Here is a 27,260-nt window from a genome sequence, read left to right as displayed (position 1 = left end):
TTATGGAAGTCTGCCATGGACTAGAACATGTTTACCTAGTGGAGGACGTGTTTACCTGGGACAGAGAGCTGGGATGCATCCAGGGCATACAGGAAATGGTCCTCTCCCGGGCAGTCAGCATATGGGCAGCCTCCTCTCCTTGACCCAGGGCATCTCAAAGGCTCTGGGAAGGGGACAGGTACCAAGTCTTCTTACTATCTAGACACGGTTGTGGGAGACCTTAGCCTCAGCGTCCCCCCTCAAACCCCAGCCACACACCCAAAGAGCATCCTAACCATCCCAATGTCTCCAGCCTGGTAAGAACAGCTCTATTTACCAGCCTCAACCTGCCAGTCCAAGGCCCGGCTGACCACAGGAGACATCTTGCTCAGCTCTGAGTGAAGCTCAAACTTCTTCTTCCTTGCCCCCCGCCGCCCCCAGGTGCTCCCAGAACGTGATGGCGGGGCAGTTGCTCTCAGAGCTCTTTACCAACAGAAAGGAGAACATTGCTTTCAAGTTTTCTGAGGACTGCCTTTACCTAAATATTTACACTCCCGCTGACTTGACAAAGAAAAGCAGGCTGCCGGTAAGTAGAAGGTTCCAGCGCTGCGGGTCTTCTGGTGTAGACTAGAAGAGGGTGAAGGCAGCTTGGGTGGGGGTTGTTTCAGAGACCCCAGGGCTTCCTTTTCCCACCACAGCCAGACCTCAGTTTCCCCTGGTGACAGACCTCTGGGGGAATTTGCTGTACATCTGTCATGCGCATTGTAATTTTTCCAAATTGTTTCTTGATAATAAAAGGACCAAAATGATTACTCTTAGAGATAAGCCAGTCCTTCCTTTACAGGTAGAAAGACTGGGGCCCGGAAAGGGGGAGGTGAGATCACACGGTGGGATTGGCAGGACCAGAGCAGAGGCCTTCTGAATTTCAGACCGAAGCTCTTTGACACAGACTAGGAAGCGAGCCTGTGGGAGGCCTTTCCTCAGCACAGTAAGATGCTCCTCTAACAACTTCCAGGGTCTCCTGAGAGGTGTTAGGGGCAGAGCCTGGGGCAATCCAGGAAGTGCATTCTTTTGCCTCTGGCCAAATATCTGGGATTTTATTGTAGCTTATTTCCTTCCTTAATTAAGTCTTTGGCAGGGCTGATGACCCGATGAGTCAGCATTTCTAGAATAAAGGAGGCCCCAGAGATGGAGCAATTTCCAGACTCAGGCTGGGGCTTGGAGGAGATCTCCTGGAAAAGGAGGTGATCCCCGGGGTGGAGAGGTGTGGGGATGTTCGCACCCAGCCATCTCCTGGCAGGATGCCCAGGAGTGGGGGAGGGCATCTGTGAACTTGTGAGCAGAAGCTAGCACTGCCCATGCTTGGCTCAGTGAGAGGGGACCAAGTTTCACTCAGTCCTCCATTCACACATTCTTCTGTTATGTACTCAGTGCTCCCACATGCATAGCTGCAATTGGGGGTCAGAACAAAGGAGGGACCAAAAAAAAAAAACACCCCATCACCAGACAACCATTGCTTTGGAGGGTCTTACCATCTGGGATGCTTCTTCAGCGAATCCCTGCTGACCAGCCCTTGGCTCAGCCTTCCCTCAGACCTCAGATGACTGCTAACTCCGTCCCTCCACCCAGACAGGCAAGGATCAGAGGTGGAGGAGGAACAAGGGGAGAACCTCTATTTATGGACACAGGCTCTGAACTACAGAGTCTGGGCTTACATCCCGGTTCTGCCTTTTACTAGCAGAGAGACCTAGCTCTGTTTCCTTAGAACAGGGCTAATCACATGTGAGCATCCAGTGGTGCGTATCAGGCTTTGTCTAAGTGGCTGGCGAGTGCACAAGGCAAGTCTTCCTGAAGCATTAGTTAGAGTCCGAAGGAAGATCTTACTCCTCTCCTAACACCAGGCCCACTGCACCCTGGCCAGTGGCTGCAGCGGGCTGGGTGGCTCAACAGGTGGTCTCCAGAGCCAGACCGAGTGGGTTCAAGTCCTGCTTCTGCGGCTTAATAGCTGTGCGAGCTCAGGCAGGTTTCTTGTCTGATAATGGGACAGTATTAGTCCCTATGACATGAAATGGTACTTGGCACACAGTTTGTGTTACAAATTCTTTTTTTTTATGAATAAAATGATTACAACGTAATTATTTTAGCCACTCTTACTTCCGGGCTACGTGAGCTCTTACAATGCCAGAGCCAAGCGTGATGAATTCCTATATCCACCCTCATCCTCAATTCTTACCGCCGTCTCTGGCATAGAGTAGGTCCTCAGATCCCTATTAGTGAGATGATTGAAGACTTACTTGAGGAGGTGGCTTTTAGGCTAGGCTTTGGAGGATGGGTGGGACTTGGGGATGCGGAGGAGGCAGAAAGGACGGGATATTCAGAAGAGACCCCAACAGTGGCACGTGTGCTTCTCGAGACGGTCACTCGGGCATGTGCGCAGTTTAAGTCATAGCACAAGACGTAACTAAGATGAAGCCGAAGCACAGGGCTGTGGCGGGCAGAGTTTGCCGGGCTGCAGGAGGGGCGATGGGAGGAGTGTTGGGGAGACGACACCCTTAGCCGTGACTGTTCCCGTGATGAAGTTGTGAAGTTCATTGGCACTGGGGCTGGGGACACAGGCGGGGGCAACCAGGGTGTCCTGGCTGGGGTGGTGGCCTGGGCCCCATGTGGGAGGAGCAGGGAGAAGAGCGGCTGCCTGCTCCAACTCTGCTGGTGGACTTCCGGTAATGGCCAAGGGGTCGGTGACCAAACCAGACAACCTCTTGAGGTCCTGCCCAGCGCAGCTTCCTCTAACCAGTACGGTTGCTTCCTTCCTGTCCAGGTGATGGTGTGGATCCACGGAGGGGGTCTGGTGGTGGGCGGAGCGTCAACCTATGATGGGCTGGCCCTCTCTGCCCATGAAAACGTGGTGGTGGTGGCCATTCAGTACCGCCTGGGCATCTGGGGATTCTTCAGGTAAGATTCTGCACGGTCCTCACTGCACATTGCCCCACCCCCCCCCCACTCCCAAAGCGAGGGTGCTAGGTATTCAGCTCTGGCCAGGTCAGCCCTCAAAGGGATCTTTGCCAGGCTCCCTAGGAAAGCACCCAAGTCCCTTCATCACAGGGCTCGACTTACCTTCTCCATCCCCAGCCACACTGGGCCACTTGCTTCTGAGCTTTTGTAGGTGCTCTTCCCTCTACCTGGAATGCCCGTTCTACCTGACGAACTTCTATTCATTCTGCAAGGCCCAACCCAAATGTCACCTCCTCTGAAATGCCCGTCTCTTTTTCACTTGTGCCATCCCAGCACTTTGTGCACCTCTGTCAAGACAGCATACAGCACAGCACTTAGAGGCTTACGCATCGGACCTGGCAGGAAAGGAAAGAAGGAGCTTACTCATGGCAGGAGCTCACTGCATTCTTATGGGTGAAGGAACGGGGTGTCTGGAGCTGAAGATTGTCAGAGCATCCGACCCCAGCCGACAGCCCTCCTGGGAGGCGTGTCAGACCCACTCATCCCATTTCCTTTGGGGAATTTGGCACACACATGAGTGAAGGCAAAGCATCTTTTGCAGTACATGTCCATGGGGCAGGAACCAGTGCTCCCGCAGGACACAGTTACTGTGAGCCTTTTCGGAATTTGCCAGCCACAGCGCCTCCAATCCTGGGATGGCTGCTGGTGGACTGGGGGAGGGGTGGACTTCTCACAGGAAAGACCCCCGGGGCTGGAGGAGGAGGATTATCCCAGGCGTGTCCTGTCCCGGGGTGTATCGCCTTCATGGAGACCCCTCTTCTCTCCCACCTGTGGCCCGTCTCTCTGCTCCCCATTATGGTCAAGCTGCTACATGAGGCTTCCCGAGGCTCCTCCTCCCACTCTGTTCTCTGCCCAGTGACCCAACAGCTTTTGGGCCAACCTTGGGAGTAGCCACACACAATTCCTCCCATGTGATCCTCTGGCCTCTGTGTGCATTTCTCTCTCCATCTTCACTGGTTCCCAGGTGACCTCAGGAGCCACATTCAAAGCTCCCTATTTCAGCCCCTTCTTCTCCTTTGAAGCCCAGATGTACCTCATTAACTACGACCTTGCACCTGTTGTCGCCTCCACTGGACGTCTGAAGGGGACTGCACCCTCCTCGGGGACAGATTCAACCCTCGACTCCCACTGGACTTTCTTACTTTGCCCACAGCGCCTCCTGTCGGCTGCTGGCAGCACCCCCTACCCCCAGCTGCTCTGGATAGACTTGTGGTCAGCCTTGACCTCTTTTTCTCACCTCTTCACATCAGAGTCAGCAAATCCTCTTGGTTCCACCTTTAAAATATATTCAGAATCCAACCACTTCTCACCTCCTCCCTTATGCCCCCTAATCAAAGCCCTCCGTGTCTCTCTCCCAGATGATTGTAATAACCACCTACTTTTATAATCTGCTACTTTGATGCTGTGTCTCATCCACACAGTAGCCACAGTAACCATTTAAGACATAAATGGAATTTTGTCATTGGCCCTGAAATGGCTTCCCATGTTACTAACAATGACATCAAAGTTCTTACCAAGGCCCACAGAGTCTTTTAGCTGCATGTACTACACTCAACTTTTGTCCATTAGACCCCAGGACCTTTGAACTGGCTGTTTCTTCAGCCTGGAATTCCCTTCTTCGGATATTTGCAAGGCTCATGTACTCATTCGTTCAGGTCTCTATTCAAATGCTACCACCTCAAAGAGGCCTTTCTTGGTCATGTGATCTGAAATAGGACCCCCACTGCTCCACCCCTGTCTTTTCCCTTACCCCATTTTACTTTACCTAGAGGTACTTTCACTACCTGACATTATTTTCTGTATTTATCTGTTTGCTTGTGATCTGTAGTGTGAGCTCTGTATAGTCAGAGATTTGGACTGTTTTGTTCTCAAATGTGCTCCTAGCTCTTAGAACAGTGCTCTGCGCAAAGTAGATGTTCAGTAAATAGATGCCAGTTGAGTAAATGTAGCACCCTAGAACAGAACAATGCTACAGGAGTGGAAGACAGAAGACTCTTGTGTCAGGGCTGTGGAAGGCTGGTCTTTTTCTAGAAGGCTCACCGAGAGCCCCCAGCCCCATCTGTGGTCCTGAGAACCCTGCCATGTGGTCTGTGCTCCCACCCCTGCCCCATTCTTACAGCACAGGGGACGAACACAGCCGTGGAAACTGGGGTCACTTGGACCAGTTGGCTGCACTTCGCTGGGTCCAGGAGAACATTGCCAACTTTGGAGGGAATCCAGGTTCTGTAACCATCTTTGGAGAGTCAGCGGGAGGTGAAAGCGTCTCTGTTCTTGTAAGTGTTCCTGGCCCTGATATGGCTGCTGATGGGACCACTTGGTGCCTTTGGACCAACTGGCAGCTTTACTTACAAGACCTGGATTCAGTGCTGACCCTACTCTGCGCAGCATCAGTTGGTGGAGAGCTAATGGCGGAACTCTCCTTGGCCCCCAGGAGGCTCAGAGCCTAGGCCTTGAGAATCTCTGGCCACAGCTACAGCAGGATACTCCTCCTCCTCTAACGTGGTTGAGCTCTCTCTCTCTCTCTCTTTCCTGCTCGTTTTAACATTAGGACTTGCTTCACTCCTCCTGGCAAGTAGGAGTGGGTATAGATTATGTGTAAGAGTTGGACAAAGTGTCATTGCTCAGCTGGAAGCCAGGTCTGCAGGTCAAGAGACACCAGCACCAAGAACAGGTCAAGGGCCTCCCGTGAGGACAGCCGCCTCTGGGACTGAGACGTGGAGCTGGGCTGGGGGTGGGGGCAGGGAGGGACGGGGAGGCATGGGGCAGTGGTGTGGGCACCTGGGGCTCCTGGGAGCCTGGTGTGGTGAGTGGGGCTGGGGGAGCCACTGAAGGCAGCAGGGATGGAAACCAGATGAGGAAGTCCTGGGAGCCATAAAGCACCCTCCAACCCCCCACTGTTGAGCAGAAGGTTGGTGCTATTACTGTATTTTTAACAATATATGTATTGGTTTCCTTGTCTAATACTCAGAGGGAAATGTTTTTATATCTTATCAAGTGGAGAAAAAGGAAAAGTACAGATAAGCCCAAAGAAGAAAAGAGTCCTCCATAGTCCCATTACCCAGGGAAGCTCACCATGGACATTTTGAGACTTATTTTTCTAGTGTTTTCCCCATGACTCACTCCTGTCTCTCTTTCTATCCATCTGTCATCTGTCTATCTGTCTTAAGACTTTTTTTTTTTTTAAGATTTTGTTTATTTGAGAGAGAGAGTGAGAGAGAGCATGAGAGTGGGGTGAGGAGCAGAGGGAGAAGCAGACTCCCCGCTGAGCAGGGAGCCCGATGCGGGCCTTGATCCCAGGACCCTGGGATCATGACCTGAGCCGAAGGCAGATGCTTAACTGACTGAGCCACCCAGGCGCCCCACCTGTCTTAAGATTTTTTTAAAAAGCCTTCCTTAGCATATCCTACAACAGAAACATTTCCCTAAACATTACTCTTCCATTAATATCATTTTGTTTTAGATTCTATGGGATTCCATGGTATAGATCTGCACAGTATTCCACAGTAAAAACAAAAAATCATTTATTCCCTCAATCTCATAATACTGGAACCTTGGGTTATTTCCAATTATATTATAAACGTTATGAGCATTCTTGGAAATCATTGCGCACCTCCATGATCACTCTTCTTAGGATAAATCCTGAGTAGTGGAAATGGGGATACAGAACTGTGTCTTTAAAGTATGGCTAGTAGTTGCCACGCTGTTTTAGATGCTTCTGATTGTTAACAATCAGTGCACGTGCCATTCTTCCTGTCCTTCCCTCGCTCTGTGCTACTGGCTCCCTCCAGCTGAGCTTCTCTTGGAGAAGCCGGGCCCCAGCGTCAGCCTGGGAACAGGGCCAGGCCAGGCGAGGACCTCCCACGTTCCCTGGGTGCCCGAGTCTCCAGGGGAATGGGCCGGGCCAGAGCTAAGGATGAGGTGGCTCTTGAAGACCCCTCCCCATGAGCATAAACTCTCTTCCTGTCCACTCCCCTGCCAGGTGCTGTCTCCCCTGGCCAAAAACCTCTTCCACCGGGCCATCTCTGAGAGCGGTGTGGCCCTCACAGCTGTCCTGGTTAAGAAAGACATGAAGGACACAGCTCAGGTAGGTCTCATGCTGGACCACCGCCACACCCTTGGCTCTGCTTTCCTGGAATCTTCAGGGGCATTTCTTGCCATGGGATCCAGTGGGCATCGTCAAGGAATCACCAAAGTGAGAACAGTTGAGTGGTAGGGCAAGGAGACACCTCAGCCAGCCTCCCAGTTTGACCGCTGAACAAACTGGGGCAGACAGTGGAAGCAGCTTGCCAAGGTCAAGGAGCAATTGGGGCAGAACTGGGACTTGAACAGGTGACCCTGGACTGCCAACGCAGTGCGCTGTCCCCTGAGCACTCTTTCCAAAATGTGCCAAGGTGGAGTGCCAGGTCACATGGTGGGCAGTGGACTGTCACCATGTCTGGTCTACCTCAGGGTCTGAGTTCTGGTCAACCCACTTGCAGCATGTGGCCCTGGAGTGGCCCCCCCTTAAGTGCCTCATGGCTGGGGTGGGTTCCTGGGAATTCATTCATTCATTCATTCATTTATTCATCACATAATTTTGATATAGCCAGACATCTAGTAGCCTCGTGAAGTTTGCATTCTATTAGAGGAGACAAATTAATGATTTTATAATCACACAGATTCTAAAATCTCACCTGATAAGAGCAATAAAGCAGAGGTATCTGATGTCATAATGGAATCCAAAAGGAACCCTTAACCCTACACACTAGGTTGAGGTTATCACAAAAGGCTTCCTAAAAAGAAACTTGAAACCAGGCAATGTGAGTCTGGATTCTGTGCTCTTAAGCCCCACTCTGTGCTCCCTCCCTTTCGACACTCAGCTCTCAGATCATTTTGCCCATGTGAACAGAGGTAAGGTAACAGAGACAGAGCTTATTTAATTGGCATGACTGGGACCCAGGACCCTCACCTGCTGGTCTAGAGTATGTTCTGCTCCCCTCTGCTGCCTTTAGAAATGAAGGTTGGGGTAGAACACCTCTTTATTGATTGAGGGAAGGGACATGGCTCTTGAGTTCTGCAGTTGCTTGTGATCTCTGCAGCAAATTGGTGTCTTTGCTGGGTGTAAAACCACCTCCTCAGCTGTCCTTGTTCACTGCCTGCGCCAGAAGACGGAGGATGAGCTCTTGGAGACGTCGCTGAAGATGGTAGGCATATCCATTCTCGTGACCGCACAAGCCCCCCACCCTGTGCACTTGGCCCCAAGCTTCATTATTTCAGCTGTCCCCTTGCCCCTCCCCAGAAAACTGCCTGGGACAGTGTTCCTGGCCCCCGGGGAACAGTGTCAGCCTCTGGATCTGAATGGGAATTTCTTTTTTTCTTTTTTATTATGAAGTATCTCAAACATTTGTAAAGTTGAAAAACAACATAATGAACAAATTGTCTGATAATCTCTCACCTCAACCCAAACTCACTGTTTTCCCATTCTTGTTTCCAAATGTATTTTAAAGAAATTAAGCATTACATATTCCCAGAGGTAACTACTGTTCTGAATTTTGAGGATGGGATATTAAGAACAAAGATTTTAAGGAAGGTTGTCACACTGTATCTTGCTTAATTTAGAAACTACCTCAATTATAACCTAGTGGTGGCCTGAGACTCTGCCTCAGTTGTGGTTCTAGAATAACCATACATCCACCCACCCATCCATCCAACCATCCATCAATCCATTCATCATCTTATTTTCCATCTATTCATCTGCCAATCTATCAGTATTCTTTCATCAGTTTAATATCCATCCATCCATAACTTTCATTCGTTTCCATCATCCGTGTGTCATCCAACCACCATATATCTTCACCCCAACATTCAACAATCCAGAATCAGTGATCCATCCAACACCTAGTCAGCTAGTTATTATTCATCTATCTACCTATCCATGCAGTTGATCCACACTCCATGTAGTGACCAACTCCATCCATCATCTAGCCATCCATCCATCCATCCATCCATCCATCCATCTACCCATCCATCCATCCAGCCATCCATCCATCCGTCCATCCATCCATCCATCCATCTACCCATCCATCCATCCATCCATCCATCCCTCCACCCATTATCCATCCCTCCATCCATCCATCCTAGGTGTATGGAAAGGATAACTGGGGGGGGGGGGGGGTGGAGAAATTAATCAGATATAGTGTGCTGACAAGGAACTATCCAAGGAGAAACACACTCATATACTTCGTAGGTTAAGGATGATGGGAGTATAGAGAGAGGAAATGCTCATAATAGCAGGGATGCATCACAGAGGAGGTGACATTTGAGGACTGATGGATGGCTATGACAGTGTTTCATCACAAGGACACCCAAAGAATACAGCAGGAAGGCCCAATGGGAACTATACCTTCTGTGGGGGAAGGGTGTGAATGTGAGCTCGGGCATAGCCTGAGCCCCTGGACTCTCTGTCCGGGCCCTCGGCTCCTGAGGAGACTCCTGGACCCCAGGGCCAGGGCTCTGACACTAGACTGCTCTGTTTCCTGGTTTGATTCCAATATGACCTTGGGGCTTGGATCTTGGTTTCTCAGGCTCAAATAAGGTGATCAGTGCATTCAAAGAATGAAAACACAACCACTTCTGATTCCTGGAAAGAGGCAGGTTTATTTCAGTAGTTCTCCATTGGCTTAAGAGGACCCAGCTTATAAGAGAAGAGTTGGTGGTTTTGAGGAAACCCAGAGGACTTAAGGGCCTATGTTATCCTTGTGAGATTTTCTGAGATCCTGTAGAGTCTTTCCATGATTATCCACTCTCCCCAAAACACACACACACACACACACAGGCACACAGACACACACACCTCTGACTGGTAGGGCCACAACCCATAATAAGGAGTGCCTGACTGGTCACTCGCTGCATACTGGTCAGACTTATTAGCTACAGTGTAATATTACAATCAGTGCAATCTTAGCAAATATATAACAAAGAGAAGCACGGGGTGGGGTGAATTTCAGTGAGCTTGTATAAATCAGGACTTTCTGATGCAGGATGAGGAAACTCATCTCAAAGTGTCTTGAATGGAAAAAGAACTATGTTGTAACAAAATCTTTAGGTGATGAACTGGTTTCAGGCATGGCTGGATCCAGATGCACATATGGTATTATTAAGAATATATCTGCTCTATCCCTCAGCCTTTTTTTCTTCTCTCAGTGCTGGCTTCACTCTCAGGCAACTTTGTTCCCTGGGGAGGTTAAAGTCAGCGAGAGCATCTAGACTTACATCTTATCTGTTTAGACACGGTTCACAATAATTCCAACAAAAGTTTTGGGGTAAAGTCTATTGGATTGACATGGTTATGTGCCCATACCTGAACTAATCTCTGTGGTCAGGGAGATGGGGCACCCCAGGTTACATATAGATGCCTGGATCTGTGGAGTGAAAAGGGGGAAAAGGGAGGTCCCCCAAAGAATGACTGGGATAGTGTTGTCTAAGGGAACAAGAAGGGGAAATGGTTGGAGGGCAAGGCAGGCAGGAACAGCAGAGGGCCGGCTTCTCCAGCACTCCACACCCCCATCCCACACCTACACCTCTGCCCCTGCCCAGGGGAGCCAGGGTGGCACCGGGAGGGAGAACCTGATACCCTTGGCACACCACTCACAAAGATTAGCTTTTGTCCCTGGAAGCCTTCTCACGCACACTCTCTGCCTTTGTCTTCACAGAAATTTTTCACTCTTGATTTGTTTGGAGACCCCAGAGAGGTAAGGACTTTGGGTTTCTTGATTACAGGTTTTAAGTCTTGACATGTTTAAGCTCCAGTTAAATATGAATGAAAAAAATCTTCCCTTGGGGCTCATGGTAACTCCTTGTGTTTACATTGCTGAGGCCCAGAGAGGGCCAGCAACTTGCCTGGATAACACAGCCAAGTGGACCAGACATGGGACTGGAACGGGTTCCCTTGACTCCCAGCTCAGTGCTCCCAGTTATCACCTCTGTGTCCCTTGGGCCCAACCTACCCCCCACTTCTTGTTTACATTTCCTGCTCCCAAAATTGTCCCTCAGGAGAGGACTGGACTAGAAACTTCCACTATAGGGTGGTGGAGATAGATGGATGAGGAGTTTCTTCAGGAAACTTCACTGAGGAGGTAGGTCTTTCCCGGGAGGCTGCAGTGTTGATGAGCTGTGCAAGCTACACGGTTAGCCCGGCCCTCCGAAAGGGGCCAAGAATCTCAGCCCCAGGGACACCACCCTCCCAGCCACACCTGGAACTCCAGGAGCCTCCCCATCTCCTTCCTCCTGCCTTGTGCCTTCCAGCACATTGACAGGTTCTGAGACATTATCTCTGCCACATGTTACAGTCCTGTGCTCTCTGCTCTCTCCTGGGGACTGGCACCTGCCTTAAAAGGTGTTGTGAGGATTCCCTGAGATTCACTCAGCGAAGATTTCATTAGCACTTACTATGTGCGGGGACCTGATCCAGCAGCTGGCGAAATAGCAATAAAACAGGCAAAACAAATATAATGCCCTGCCCCCTTGGAGTGAAGGAAGAGTACAGTAACAAAAAAGATATGTCTTGTGTTTGGTGATGGTCCTTGCTATGGAGAAAAAGAAAGTGAGGAATGGGGATAGGGTCTGCGGTGGTTTGGATTTGCATAGCAGGGTCAGGGAATGGCTCAACAAGAAGGTGACATTGGGGCCAAGTTCTGGAGGTGGGGAGGAAGGCAGCCATCAGGAAAACTGGAGGAAGAGTGTTCCAGGCAGAGGGAACAGCAGCTGCAAAGGTCCTGAGGCAAGAGGCCAGTGTGGCTGGTGCCGAGGGAGTCGGGGGAGGGGAACAGGCTTGGGGCAAAAAAGGAAAGAGAGGTGGGGGCGGTCCCTTTAGAGGGCTCGGAGTTTGATTTCAAGTGAGATGGGAAGTTTTGGGAGGGTTTTGAACAGAGGAGGGAGTTGACCGTGGGTTTACAAAAGGGCTTTTTGATTGCTGCATGCAAACTGAAGGTAGGGAAGGGTAGGGCAGCCCCAAGGAGACCAGCTGGGAGGCCCCTGAGCTGCAGCAGGACGGGCCATGGCGGCCCCGGGCTGGGCCCATGGCAGGGGGGATGGTGAGACGGGGCCAGAATCTGGATAATTCTGAGGTCATGGCTGACAGGGTTTGCTAATGGACAGGATGTGGGACGGAAGTCTCCCCTGGACTTGGACGATCTTTCACCTCTACATCTCCTCCCCACCCTTGCCCCACGATGCTGCCAGACTGACCCTTGTAAACATAGGTCAGGGCATGTCACCTCCTTAAAAGGCTGGCCTTCCTTACAAGACCAGTACCCTCGCCCCCATGGAGTTATTCCTTCAGAGCATAGCCGTGTGGCGCTCTCTGCCAGGCATTGTGCGTAAGATGTTCTGCACCGGCTGAGCCTCCTAGGCCATGCCCAGACTGGAGGAGGCTTTGGGCCCATGTGAGTAATTTTCATCAAAGGTAACACCAAAAATGAAGACGTTTTTCAGTGCAATGCGAGCCCATCCCTGATGCTTTTATTTGTGCTTTTCCTCTCCAATAGGGAGTTGGGTCTTTGTGTAAGCACCTTGAGTGATGGGGAGCTCACTACCTCCTTGAATCGAACTGTTTATCAGTAGCAGCTTATGTTTAAAGATTTTATTTATTTATTTACTTATTTATTTTAGAGCTAGAGAAAGAGAGAGCACAGGGGGAGGAGCAGAGGTAGAGGACTCTGAAAAACAAACTGAGGGTTCTAGAGGGGAGGGGGGTGGGAGGATGGGTTAGCCTGGTGATGGGTATTGAGGAGGGCACATTCTGCATGGAGCACTGGGTGTTATGCACAAACAATGAATCATGGAACACTTCATCTAAAACTAATGATGTAATGTATGGGGATTAACATAAGAATAAAAAAAAAAAAAAAAGAAGGGAAAAGCAGACTTCACGCTAAGCACAGAGCCTGATGAGGGGCTCAATCCCAGGACCCTGAGATCATGACCTGAGCCAAAATCAAGAGTCGGACGCTCATCCGGTTGAGCCACCCAGGTGCCCCCAATAGCAGCTTCTGTTTAAATAGAGACAGCTAAATACAGTCGATCCTTATTAATGGTGAATTCTTTATTTGTGAATTCATCGACTCACTAAAATGTATGTGTAATCCCAAAATCCATGCTCATGGCACTTTTGCTATCATTCGTGGATGCGCACAGAGTGACAAAAAGCTTGAGTGACCATGCGTAGGCTGGAGATCAAACATGGCCACCCTCTGTCGTCTTGTCTCATGTCTCACACTATTAACAAGTGTCCTTTGCACGGTCTACGTAGGGCCACATTTTCCGCATTTCTGTGCTTTCTCTTGCTGGTTTCACTTTTGAAAATGGCCGTGGGCACAGCGCTAAGGTGCTGTCCCGTGCTCCTGAGGGCAAGAGACTCTGATGTGCCTTGTGGAGAAAAGTCGAGTGTTAGATCAGCTTCATTCAAGGTGGCTCACTGGGCTGTGGGCCGTGAGCTCAGTGGTAATGGATCAATAAGGCCACCATGCAGGAAGAGGAAGACGCAACTTGCCAGTCTGTCTGAGGCTGCTCGGGCAAGCGCTAAAGTAACATCTAGTGTGTGATGAAGCTGCGGGAGGTTTTGTGAGATGACAGTGGATCACAGATGACATGGTCGTGAGGCTGAAGGTCAAGGAAGCTCCAGGCATGTTACCCAGGGCCCAGGGAATGGTGAGCCCTTCTCAGCTGGTGTCTTATTATAAATAAACACTACACATAATTCATTTTCTGTGAGCAATGCATGTTACATCGGGTGTCTTTAAACACGCATAAAACAGGGCTGATGAAAATGTGACCAGATACTTGCAGGAACCTGACATTGTACCTCCCCCAGGAACAGTGGCTCAGCACTTGCTAGTTCAGAGTTCACAGCGGCTTTTATAGAACTGAACAAGCATGGATACAAAAACTGACTGTAGCTAGAGATCATATAGGCAAACATGTACTTCAAATTGAGATATAGAAATATGTACATATATCTATATTTTATGTGTTTATATTAAAATCGTATAAAATGCATATGTTTATAAATTTCAATATATACACAGTTATCTATTTTATATATTTATAAATTTAATATATTTATATTTAATTTAATGTATACTTATATGAATATAAATGTATGAAAATAAGGGCACCTGGGTGGCTCAGTCAGTTAAGCGTCTGCCTTCGGCTCGGGTCATGATCTCGGGGTCCTGTGATCAAGCCCCGTGTCAGCAAGGAGTCTGCTTCTCTTTCTCTCTCTGCCCCTTCCCCCACTTGTGCTCTCTCTCTCTCAAATAAATAAATAAAATCTTTAAAATATGTATATATGAAAATATGTATATATTTATACATATATATATATTTTAGAGAAAGAGAGGGCACACAAGGGGGGAGGTGGTGGGGAGGGGCAGAAGGAGAGGGAGAGAGAGAGAATCTTAAGAAGGCTTCATGCTCAGTGCAGAGCCCAATGCAGGGCTTGATCTTACGACCCTGAGATCATTACCTGAGCCAAAATCAAGAGTCCGTTGCTCAACGGACCCAGCCACCCAGACACCCCTGTGTATTTCAATTTGAGTGAGTTTTGCCCCCATCACTTTACCACTGCTAGTTACTAAGTCGACGTTCTGCCCTCTGGGGTCACGTGCACTTGGCCCCCTTTGTTCAGGAGCTTGAATTCTGTGGCCACTGCCCGTGGCCATGCAGGTCTGGGGTGCTGGCTTCCTGCTCAGGCCGGCGGAGAGGGGGCCGTGCGTGTGGGCTCTAGAAGGGAAGCCCGGACACCATGACGCTCTCCTCCCCAGAATCACCCCTTCCTGCCCACGGTGGTTGATGGTGTTCTGCTGCCAAAGATGCCTGAAGAGATTCTGGCTGAAAAGAAATTCAACTCTGTTCCCTACATCATCGGAATCAACAAGCAAGAGTTTGGCTGGCTTCTTCCAATGGTGAGAATGTGGGGTCCCCTTCGGTTCTCCTCCCCCACCCATCACATCACCCCCCCATCTGTGCTTGCAGGGCTCCTCCTTCTCCGGACCCCCCTCTGAATCCAGAACAGCTGTCCCCTTCACACAGGTTGACATTTCCATGGAGAGCTTCTCTAGGGTGGCCCAAGTGTCACCTGGGGACCCTTCTCCCCAAACACTCCCTTGCCTTCCGATCTAAGAATCCTGAAATGTGGGCATCGGGAGGGCCTGGGGGGATGATTGTTGGGCAGACACATTTCTGTCTCTGACAGAAGGCGGTGGGGCAATTTGCCGCAAGGTGCCCCCCGGAGCCAGGCCTTCCCACTCCCACAGAGCCTGGGAGAGGACAAGACTTCCTGGCTGAAAGTCTGCATTTTGAGAGGTGGCTCTCCAGGCCTGGAGGAAACAGTTTTGGGTGGTAGATTTACATCTCAGAGGGCAGAGAAGGATTTGTGATTGCAAGCTCTCTAAAGTAGCCACTCGAAGAGGGGGCTCGGGGACCTATCACCCTATCGCCAGGTTTTGGCCAAAACAAATGGTAAATTCCCCCTGGTGGCCAGGAGCTCTCTCAGGCAAACATTTGAAGGGGCACTGAGACATTTTCCCCATCCATTCCTGGGATGAGAACTTAAGCTGTTGGCAGCCAGGGCTAGAGTTTGGTCAAGTCCCTTGATGTGGAGGTTCGGATGGAGCGTTAGGTGCAGAGTTCTGCTGTTCTCACTTCACAGACTTTCAGAGGTCACTGATGGACCAAAGCCATAATGGTGGAATTTGGGGCTTCCCAGGTCATCTGAGACAAGTGTGGGTATTTGTAAGGTCTGTGTTCCTTGCCCCAGAGCCCTCTGCTTCAACGCTAGCCAGGCCTAAACCTTTCCTGTGTGTCACCATGTCCAGGGTGGGGATTCTTGCCTGATGCACACACACACATACTGCAAAGTCCTGGGACAGCTTCTCTTCACATTGACTTTATCCTTTGGCACAGCCTGAGTTTCTGGATAATATAAGCCCATTTGTTTCACTGATTTTGCCCAACACGTCAAGGACCCCTGCTTGTCTAAGTCATGACAAAGTGACCTTTAGCCTGTATTGGTGTGGTTTGTTGGTAAGTTTGATTCTTTCTGCTAGTTCTTGATGATTCACAATTGTGTCACTGTTGTCCTAACAGATGATGGGTTACCCACTCTCTGAGGGCAAGCTGGACCAGAAGACAGCCGCATCACTCTTGTGGAAGTCCTACCCCATTGTTGTAAGAGACTAGGGAACCACAGGAACTGTCTGAGACCCAAAGAGGGACAGAGACTTGCCCCAAATCGCTGAGCAATTAAATGGCAGGGTGAAGCCCCGGGATTGAGGGTTCTGTCCCCCTCACACACAGGGTGGGGGGTGGTTGCATAGGGCTGGAGAGAGTCACCATTCGTACAGCCATCCTGGGCTCTAGAAGCTGCATCATTCACCAGGCCCGGGGCAGGGGTCACTTCTACTTCTGGTCCATTTCAGGGAATCCCTGAGGATCTGACTCCACTGGCCACTGAGAAGTTTTTAGGAGGGACAGATGACCCTGTCAAAAACAAGGACCTGTTCTTGGACATGTTAGGAGATTTGGTATTTGGTGTCCCATCTGTGACTGTGGCCCGTCACCACAGAGGTGAGTCCCAGAGGTTGGACAGGAGAGGGACAGCGACCCCACCAGCTTCTCTGTCTGTCCTGCCCACTTCTCAGCATAGACACACATATGTGGAAACCACCAAGGGTCAGGCCCCCAGGGCCAATCCCATATGGCCTGGGATAGGGGCACCGTCTCCTATTGGGTCTGGGTCCACCAGAAGGCAACTCTGAAAAGAGGATTTGAATGCAAGGAGCTTATTTGAGAGGGGATCCCAGAACATACCAGTAGAGGAGAGGAGAAGTGGCACAGAAAGGAGAAGGAAGCCAACCGGAGCTGCACAGTAAGCAGGTATCCACTGTGAGGTGTCATGTCTCCAGTTATGTCTCAGGGCTATTCCGTGCCAGTGGCAAGGGAGCTGGGGTATTTAGCCTCCCACTACCGGGAGTCATGGGTTAAAGCCGGTTCCCAAGGGGCTATTAATTCCCTGGAGCTCTGACTTGCTGCACACCTGGGCAGAATGGTCACTTGGTGGCCAAAGACCTCAGGCAAAGAGCTACGGATGCCAGAGGTGGAAGTCCAGCCAGTGTGCCCAGAAGCTGGGGATGTGATGAGGGACCAGCAGCATCTGCCACAGGGGCTCCTGCCCTGACGTCACTGTGGTCTCTGGGCCCAGAGGGCAAGTCTTAGAAGACACGTCTTGGAAGGTTTCCAAGATCAGAGCTAGGGGTAAACTAGTTTGTTATCTAGTGGAGCTGGGGGTAGACTGAAGCCAAGCGGAGAATCAGGCTGGTCCAAGACCAAACAAAACAAAACAAAAGCGAGCAGTGGGAGGTGTGCAGACAGGTGTTCTAGAGAGTGTCCACGTCTGCTGCTGGCTTCTGTCCATCCTGGTGTGTGGTGGGCCTACCACAGGACCGTCCAACATTGATCCGAGGTTGTGTAGGTGGAGTATGAGATCAGGGATGGATAAGCTCATCTAGAGAGGATGCATCCCTTCTGAGCGTCTTTTTGAGGTCCTCACAGGACCCCTCCTTCACCTGGTCTGCAAGCCAGGAAATGGTTCTTGGTACAGACCTCTCTCTAACTATGCTGGGAGGGTTTTTTTTTTTTTTTAAAGATTTTATTTATTTATTTGAGAGAGAGAATGAGAGACAGAGAGCACGAGAGGGAAGAGGGCAGAGGGAGAAGCAGACCCCCTGCTGAGCAGGGAGCCCGATGCGGGACTCGATCCTGGGACTCCAGGATCATGACCTGAGCCGAAGGCAGTCGCTTAACCAACTGAGCCACCCAGGCGCCCTATGCTGGGAGGGTTTTAAAGTTCAGGACTTTCTAGGCATGAGAAAAAGCATCTGAGCTGACCTGCTCTGTTCCCAAGCCCTCAGTATAGTGAGTGCAGGTGCTCCTTCCTCCTCTCGAGGGTCCTGACGAAACTCATCAGTCAGGGGCCACCTGAGGTCAGATTTGCTTTCATAAATTTGGTCTTGCCTTTGGATACAAGTCTGATTTGTGGTATCTTATTCTGCTTTGTCTGCTGGTCCCCAGCCTTACTGGACTTGAGTTTTTTTAATCTGGTATCCTGTGACTTTGAATTCAGAGTCTTACCACGACTACACAGATTTTATCGATGGTATTCTTTCATTTTGTATTTGTCTCACTCTCTTTCTGATAAGAAAGAACTTCCCTGAATATAAATTTAATATCCTACACTGGGATATTATGTGGGAACACGTGAAGAAGAAATTCGATACTACTCTAAATTCCTCCACCGAGAAATAGCTGCTATAAATTTTTGATATATTTCTTCGAATAATCTTTCCACATCTTACATATAACTTAGAAATTAATGTTATATCATGTTTTGTTCATAAAACACTATTTTGTAAGCCTTTGTTCAATATGAATGAAAAGTCTTCAAAAACATCCACTATTTCACAGAATGATGCATCAAAATTTACTCTAGCATTCCTGTCCTATTGGATATTTAGTCTAGCCAGATCTGTATTTTAATGCAAGAAAAAAGATTATGCTCAGCCTTATGTGCATAAATCTTTAACCAAGTCTCTAAAAGTTTTCTTAGGATTGGTTATTAGAAGGGAAATTCCCAGGCGGGGCTCTAAGAGCATTTTAAAATTCCTGATCATGTTGTGAAATTCCTTTCCAGTGTAAGAGAGGGATTTCTTAGTTCTCTCACTTGGGAAACTCAGATTTAAACATAAAGATAATGCTGCCGATTTCATAAACTTTTCCTTGCCAAAAAGAAAGAAAGAAAGAAAAAAACCATCGCCATGTTTTCAATGGCATACTTAGATTACTAACTCTGTCCTTCCTGCTTCTCCTGTTTTCCTGTTATCCTAATCTGTGCCCTACTTTCCTTTGGAAACTTGTGTTGTGCTTGTAGGAATTTTATACATCTCCGTGGTTTTAGGCAGAAAGCTAAAAAAAGGGGGGGGGGGGAAGAAAAGGAAAATTATCTTTTGTGCAAGTGCGCTGCCCAAAGAAGTTCTCTCCTTCACGAAAAGTCAAGGAGCTCCTTCCTAAAACTTCTGAGTGGTGGAAGCGAAGTTACAGCCCCTTCTCTCAGCGAGTTCTGCTTACCTTGAAGCAGCTGCTAACAGGTGGATTTCAGACCCACAGGGGGTTGCTTCTTCCAGACAACACCTCTTGCTAAATCAAGGGCGCATTGACGGGGCTGAGGGAGGCAATTCAATAAATTATTGCCCATCTTCATGCGGGGATGGCATATATGGTTAAGTCATTTTTGGACAAATATTTAATGATATGGAGAAATGATTATCATTTATTTCAAAATGACATATACAACATCATCCCATTTTATATGCATAGATAGGATATATGCTAAAATACAAACACAGGTGTTTTCGAGTGGTGGGATTATAAGTGATCTTTTTGTTCATCCATTGTTTCTGCTCCTTCCAAGTTTGTTATTGTACACATGGGGGAAAAAGCTCTACAATGTCTCCCCCAGCCCCATTGGGGGTCCGGCCGTCCCCCCATCAGAGTCACTCCTCTGTGGGGCGCTAGGGTCCATGCAAAGCACTGAGCTCACCGGGGTGCTGGCCCCCAACTTAGCCCTGAAGGAGTGGGTGAACAGCTCTGGATGAAGCCATCTGCAGGAAAGCTGACCCCTTCTGGGGGCTCAGAGAGGGGGTTCCAAGAGCAGGGACTGGGAAAGGATGAGAGAGCCACCTTTGTCCTCCCTTAGAGACCCCCTTCTCTCTGCTGCCACCACTCTGGGCCTGGCAGGAAGCAAGATACGAGGTGATGGAGAAATAGAAAATGTTGGGTTTTTGGTTTCCCGAGATGCAAGAGACAGATTGTGCCCTTTCCCCATGTTTGTATTTAAATAGCTGTCAGACCGGCATCTCGGATTTGCGTCACTCCTCCCTAGAAATTAGGTGAGAAAAACACTGGAAACCGTTCAAACTGGGCAGAATAGAAGGCACCTGCTGGGCCGCAGACAGCCTGCGAAGGAATCAGACCCAGCCCGTTTCTAGTGAAAGGTGGGAGCGTCAGCAGTATATACGTAGATGTGTGTGTGAACGCATCGGTAGGCAACGGCGTCTGTGGGGACTGGCCCAAGGCCCCATGACGATAGTCAGTTTGAACGGATTTACGCCCCCAGCTTCAACATTTCATTCATTCAACCTGCATTCATTGAGCCACTCAATACCTGCCTCAAAGCCTGTTTCACCTCCACCAACGGTGCGTCTTTAAGCAAATTACGGACCTTTCCCAAAGCTCTGTTTCTCTGTTGTGCTGGTAACCGGGGGTTTTCTGCAGGTCCACACAGTGTCTAGGACACAGTTGGCTCTGTCACTGGGCAGTGGCTATTAATGTTGCTGTTGTTGTGTACCCAGGACCCGGGTGAACCTCCCTGTCCCTGAGCACCCAGGGCCCCGGAGACCTCAGCGCCATCCAGGTGTGCGTCTGCTAAAATGAACCGTGTGTGAATCCATCTCTTCCCAGATGCCGGAGCCCCCACCTACATGTATGAGTTCCAGTATCGTCCAAGCTTCTCGTCAGACCTGAAACCCAAGATGGTGGTAGGGGACCACGGGGATGAGCTCTTCTCCGTCTTCGGGGCCCCACTTTTGAAAGGTGATGGCCCTTTGGTGACTACAGACTTCGAGTTAGAAGATCTGGGCTTGAGTCTCAGTTTGGTGGTGGCCTTGGGCAGGTCCCCCTTTCTCTCTGGTTCTTACCAAATACACCAGAGTAGGGCTGAGCTACAAAGGTTTCCAACCTTTCTCTTACTTCGACACACATGATGGAGAAGGTATAAACATGTGTCCCTGTTTGTAGTGTCTCTGAGAATTTGGGCCCGGGTATCCCTAAGACACCTGGCAGGTCACCTGCAGGGCCCTGCTCAAGGGCCAGAATGCCACCACTCACTGCCCATTCACAAGAGCGTGTCAGAATGTGAGAGTAAGGTCAGAATGGGTGTTGACCTTGAATCCGGACTAATGTGCGTCTGTGTGTCTGTCTATTCAACCATCTATCTACCTAAAACTCATGTTTCTAAACTTAATATATTTAATAACGTAATACTTTAAAGAAGACCTCTCACAAATATCTCCAGTGTCCTAACTAGCAGCAGTTAGAGAGGACAGGCATGTGACCCGCCTCAGGACTGTTTGTGACATACCAGTGCCTCTGGGTGTTAAGCGCTCAGGTTATTTTTCAGATTGTGAAATGTGGGTGGGTAAAGGAGATTGAGGAAAGGCCCCAAGGAGCACAATCCCGAGGTGGGGTTGCCGTGGTGGACCCCCTGGGTATGGCGCTGGGACCTCGACGGGGGAGGGGAGGGCAGGATGTATAAGCATAGTGGACTGACTGCAGCCCTCCCCTGCATCCTCCATTAGGAACTCCCGAGCTGAAAGTGCACACAGATTACCCAGATCTTCCTGAAATGCGGGTTTTGATGCAGCAGATCCCAAGTAGGGCTCAGATTCTGGATTTCCCATGAGGTGTCCAGGGCTGCTGACCATAAACCACGCTTGGAGTAGCAAAGGCTTTTTTTCTTCTTCCCCACAGGAGGTGCCTCAGAAGAGGAGGTCAGACTCAGCAAGATGGTGATGAAACTATGGGCCAACTTCGCCCGGAATGGGTGAGCCCAGTGGCAAAGATGGAGCAAGGTTGGGGGAAGGTTGGGGGAGGGCCGGGCATGTTGACTCCCAGCCCTGGGACCCTGACAATGAGAGTTCTCTGAGAGTGGACAGGCTCCCTAGGATTTGGTGAGCTCCCTGCCTCTGGAGGTGGATGAGCTTCCTGGTGGAAATGAAACCAAGAGGTCTCTCAAATCTCAAAGTGTTGTTGGGGGACCCCACAGTAGCTTTGGGTAATTCTCACTTGCTTCTGTTCCCAGGAACCCCAATGGGGACGGGCTACCCTCTTGGCCGCCATACGACCAGAAGGAAGGGTACCTGCAGATTGGAGTCACCACTCAGCCAGCCCAGAAGCTAAAAGACAAGGAAGTGGTTTTCTGGACTGAGCTTCTGGCCAAGGGGGCAGCGGAAAAACCACCTCACACAAAACACGTCGAGCTGTGAATGGGGGGGGGCCTGGTTGGCCTTGGGGCCCGGGGAGCCCAGACAGAGGTGTTCTACAGAAGATGTTTATGAGCCAAAGAGGATCTTATTGTGAAGGCTGGGGATTGTCTGGTGGAGGAAGGCAGAGGTCAGGGAGGGGGAATTGTGGCTTCAATTTGGGGAATAAATTCTTTTGGAGACCAAGTCAGCGTCTGTGTCTTGGGCTCAGAAAAGGATGAATAGGGTGTGCACCATTGTTTGGAAGGTGGCTCTGGTGGGGACGGCTTGGCCCTGGGAGCTGCCAAGGGGGACTCTGCCTCTGCTCCGTGTGTCCGGGCCCTCAACAGCTTCCAACAATGGGATGTGGGGTGGCCAGAGTGCAGTGTCCCTCCTTCCATGCAACACTTTGAGGGGAATACGTGCTATCAATCTCATGAACGTTAACACGAGGTCTGAGAAAACTGTGGCAGACAGGACCAAGTACATAATTTTCTGTGCAAAATAAAAATAAGCCTTTACTTTAACAAATTATTAAGAATTTCAAGATAACAATAGCAGAGCGTGAAAGCAACCGTGAGCCTAGGGCTCTGGGTCTCACACCTATGAAGCCCACTCTGGTGACAGAGCTGGGGTGTAAACCTTAGCAGTCTGGCTCTAGAACTTGAGTCTGCAGAGCAATCCTTCCTTCCTGAACAGGACACTTCATAAAAATCCTATTCTGGGCTTGTCCTGATCTCCTGAGTTCAGGGGCTTCCTGCCAAAGGCACCCATTTGACTGGCGGTTCTCTGCTGCCCTCTAGTGGGCGATGTCCATATAGCCACACCTGCTTCAGGGATGGATCCAGGACCGTAACTCCAGGCAGAGACCCCAGCAATGTCCCCGGGGGTTCTGGATTGTGCCTGAGCTGACACTTCCAGGGGCAGCATTCAGATTGGTCTCTTGCAGCCTCCAGACTCCTAACTATGCAGGGGCGGCTTAGGTAGGCTCTTCCCAAGTCTCACTCCTACTTCCCCTGAGATGAAGTGTCTCTTGGCCCTGGTGGTCTTCCCAGCCTCCAACAGGACTAATCCAGTTCTGGGCACCTCCAAAGCGCTCAGGAAACCCCACTCACGTAGCACTTCTCTGCAAAGGATCTGTCCTTGGCCTCCCAGCTGAGCTGGCGAAAGGTTCCCAACTGGTCTCCCTTACCCTTACCCTCCACGCTTCGGAGCCAGAGCGAGCCATCTGAATGGCCACCCTTGTGTTCACCTTGCTATAGACGCGCCCTTTGCTGTCTGAGTTTGCAGCTCCACTCATTAGGAGTCTGGGCTGGCCTCTTCACTTGCTTTGGCAGTAAAATATGGCAGAAGTGATGCCGTGCCTCAAGAGGCCCTGCCCGTGTGCACGCACGCTCTTGAAGCCCCGTGACTGCCGTGTGAACAAGCCCAGGCCGGCCTGCTGGGAATGGCACATCCCGCAGAGGGGGGCCGTGCCAGCAGAGGCTGTCGAGGACCAGCCAGCCTCCCACTGACCCACAGCTGCAGACCCTTGTGTGAGCCCAGTCAAGATCAGCTGAGGCCGGTCAGGTCGGTGGAACTTGCCGGGTGGTCCGCAGACCCATCAACCAAATACATGGCTGCTGTTTTACGTTTCAGGGGTGGTTTGTTACACAGCAACTACCTCCAGATACACTATGTGACACCCAAGTATGATCGCATCCCTCCACCGACCTAAAACTTTTTAATGGCTCCTCGTTGCCCTCTGGAAAAAGTTCCATCTCCCTATCCCAGCTTGGGAGGGCCCTCATCATCTGGATTTTACTTCTTTTTTTTTTTTTTCAAGATTTTATTTATTTGACAGAGAGAGAGAGAGCACAACAGGGGAGAGCAGCAGGGAGAGGGAGAAGCAGGCTCCCTGCAGAGCAGGGGAGCCCGATGCGGGACTCGATCCCAGGACTCCAGGATCATGACCTGAGCTGAAGGCAGTTGCTTAACCAACTGAGCCACCCAGGCGTCCTGGATTTTACTTTTCTCTGCAGCCCTTCCACTTGGAAATTTCCGCTGCATATTTCTTCAGATCCTTCGTCTCATGACCTGGATTTTTCCTCCTGACTCAGCTCAAGTATCACCTGTCGTGGGCACCCCTCTCTGGTCTCCCCAGGTGGGGTTCTGTGCGTGATTTCTCTGCCAGGTTTTGAGATGGCCTTGTCTCACTCATCTCTGTAAACCCAACCATCTACTGAGGGCCAACCACGTGCCAGGAACTCATCTAGACACAGGAGAGATAAATAGAAGTGGTTGCTGCCTTCTGTCCCCAAGGCTGCTGGTCCCCTGAAAGATCCTTTCAACAAATTGTGGCAGGTTTGGTGGGAGGGGTAGGTTAGGAAAGACTTTTTTTTAAGGGTGACAACATGAGGGACAGATAAGAGTCAGCCAGTTTCAGAGAGATGGGGAAAGGCTCAGGGATGAGGCTCAGGGGCATGAGGTGTCCTTGGGGACACATCTGCAGCTAGTATGGGGTGACTGGAGCAGAGAGCGGGAATGAAATGAGGAAGGAGTCTGGATTTACTCTGAAGGCACAGGGGAGACGCCCGTGGGCTACAAATAAGCATGCAGTAGGTGCTCAATATATGTTTCCTTATCAGCATACCATCTGTGCCCTCCATCAGACTAAGAGTTTCCCAGTGATACGGGTTATTCCTTCTTTGTCCACCCCAGTTCCTCTCTGGTAAGTACTAGGACTAGGTATGGTTCTCATCAGTGAATAAGTGAATCAATGAGTAAATAAATCCACCCAAGATATAACAAAACAAACCAAATGGATCTTTTCATCCAGACAAGAATTACTTTTCACTCCCCTGGTTCGGGGAAGTGAGGGTCCCCACACGCGCTGAGGAGGGTCCGGAGAACAAAGACCCCTAGTCCTCCGGGCTTCCCTCGGCCTCTGCGCGGCGGCAGAAGTGTGCGTTGGCGCCATCTGGCGGCCATGGCCCTAGTCTGTGTTGATCAGCTTCTTCCGTTGCTAAGAGGCAGTCAGGCCCCAGAAGGTGAGAGGGAAGCTGGAGCGGGCAGAAACGGCTCTGCTCAGCAGACATGCATCCCACCCGCTCAGCCAGCTTCGAGGGAACTCTGTGGATGCCAACCCAGGTTTGCCTGTCCTCACCCTGCAACACCTGAGCCCTGAGTAACCCCCCAAGAGAGGAACTGATCTCAGCCCACGGGACAGAGAAGCCCTCATCAGTGGCTGCTCAGCCCCTCCCAGGCCTGAGGCCGACACAGCCAGGAGCTGATAAGCAGGACACCAGAAGCCACTTAGTTGCCAGATCTTCCGGGAGTCTCTGGCCACCACACTTCGGTCTGCTCCTCCTCTGGGTTGGAGCTGAGGTCAAGGCCTGCCTGAGTCGATGCCCAGCTGGGGGAGCCTCTCCCGGGCCAACAGCCTAATGGGGGCTGACAGCAGAGGGCTTGGGGGGCAGGCGGGTCCTGCAGAAGCCTGGCTATTGCCTGGCAAGGCCCGTGGGCCCTGGTATGTCCCAAAGCTTGAACTTCCTACCAGGGGGTCGCGTGCACCGGGGCGCAGGGAGACTCGGATTTGGCTACCCAGACCCCAGTTCAAACCTCGGCAGCACCAGCCGAAAGAGGGGACAAAGGAACAGAGACACTGTTTGGGCTGCAGGAAAACGCAGCAATGGCTGGGCTGCCTTTGAAATGGGCAGAGGTGGGGGAGGGGGAGGAGATGGACATTTGTCACCGAGCTGATCTGCACGAAACATGTAACAGCGAACTGCGGAGCAGGCACTGTTCTGAACACAGTGTTAACATTTAGTCCTCCCCATGGCCCCAGCTCTTGTCCTTCAGTGGCTGGGAGTCCTTGAGTGAGTGGGTCACCTGTCAACCCCAGCCCCCAACTTCCTCGTCTGTCCGGTGGTCACACTGCGGTTGTTGCCACCAACCTCAAAGGGTCGCTGTCGGGAAAACCAAGGACATGGTGGATGTGGGATGGGTTCAGTGAAAACCCAACATGAATAGGGTGACAGACATTTAGAAATAAGCTCTGTTGTCCTCCTCATTTGGTTGGGGTTGGAGAAGAGAGACCGACACCACGTATCACCAGAAGAGAGAGGTAATCATGGGCATATATCCCCAAAGGTAATATATATATATATATATATATATATATATACCCATGAATCTCAAACATCTGAGAGTCTGATGCACGTATGCATTCTCTCTCCCCCAGAAGTAGACACAAACTCATCAAAGACAAAATTCAAAAATTTCCGAAAGTCTTGAAGTCCATCCATAAACAGTTTTCATAACCCCTGACCCATTACACAGATGAACAAATAGAGGCCCAAAGAGAGTGCCTCACACCTATCGGTGCCTTCGGAAGGAGACAGAAACGAAGCTATAGCTCTCCCCAAGCAGGCCAGGGGTGCTATTTAATGGGGGAACGTGGAAAAAGCTTGCTGGTTGCCTCAAGCGAGGCTCACCTGTGTGGGCCTCTCCGGCCACATCTGTCAGCCAAGGGCACAGGGCGGCAGTCAGGGTTGCCAGGCGCCCCATCGTCCCCAGAAGAGCTGCCCTTTCTGCTTCTGGCCCAACCTCCCTCCTCTACGCCCGCAGGGCGGCTTACTCATTAAATGTCAGCACGCACAAAGGGAAGGCTGGAAATGGGGCTGCCTTTCGTTTGATTCATTATAAAAAATCCTAACTCCGATTTTAGAGTTCAAACAGAACGATCAGAATCCGAATACCCTCTCTGGGATGTCTGCCCAACGGCCACTCGACAGGCCAAATCACTCCCCACCCCAAGATCCTTGGCACGAGGGTATTGCTTGTCTCAACGCTGCCGCACGAGGTTGGGCTCATGACTCTCCACAAAGAAGCTCCATGGAAAGGACTTTAGGGGTTGTGCAACCTCTCTCCCCCACCCCTGCGGGACACCGGGTGTCTATAACCTACCCGAGAGACATTGTTTGCTAGCTGCTTGCAAATCTCCAGTGATGGGAAGCTCACCACTTCCAGCCTATTCTCTGTTCTGGTCTAATCTTGCAAGCTCTCTTCTTGAACTTCCTATTATTGGTTTCAGTTCAGCCCTTGGGTTCACCACCCACTCCCTGATAGCCTTTACATATTTGGAGACATACACTGGCTTGTTTTTTGTCAATTCCT

General features: G+C 50.4%; 1 protein-coding gene across 2 annotated transcripts in view; it reads left to right on the top strand.

Annotated features, from left to right (window-relative positions):
* CES1 (carboxylesterase 1) overlaps positions 1-22,310 on the top strand; it is a 28,950-nt gene extending 6,640 nt beyond the window's left edge. For both annotated transcript variants that reach the window (XM_021704600.2, XM_021704608.2), the window contains exons 3-14: positions 421-565; positions 2,798-2,931; positions 5,111-5,264; positions 6,971-7,075; positions 8,070-8,174; positions 10,683-10,721; positions 14,793-14,933; positions 16,117-16,197; positions 16,449-16,596; positions 20,545-20,676; positions 21,613-21,685; positions 21,944-22,310. In XM_021704600.2, coding sequence (XP_021560275.1) covers positions 421-565; positions 2,798-2,931; positions 5,111-5,264; positions 6,971-7,075; positions 8,070-8,174; positions 10,683-10,721; positions 14,793-14,933; positions 16,117-16,197; positions 16,449-16,596; positions 20,545-20,676; positions 21,613-21,685; positions 21,944-22,127 — 1,441 coding nt within the window. In that variant the 3' untranslated portion in view covers positions 22,128-22,310. The remainder of the gene's footprint in view (positions 1-420; positions 566-2,797; positions 2,932-5,110; positions 5,265-6,970; positions 7,076-8,069; positions 8,175-10,682; positions 10,722-14,792; positions 14,934-16,116; positions 16,198-16,448; positions 16,597-20,544; positions 20,677-21,612; positions 21,686-21,943) is intronic.
* The last annotated feature ends 4,950 nt before the right edge of the window (positions 22,311-27,260 follow it).

This window comes from Neomonachus schauinslandi, chromosome 16 (assembly GCF_002201575.2).
Source record: "Neomonachus schauinslandi chromosome 16, ASM220157v2, whole genome shotgun sequence".
NCBI classification, from domain to species: Eukaryota; Metazoa; Chordata; class Mammalia; order Carnivora; family Phocidae; genus Neomonachus; species Neomonachus schauinslandi.
This window is presented reverse-complemented; position numbering and strand designations above follow the sequence as displayed.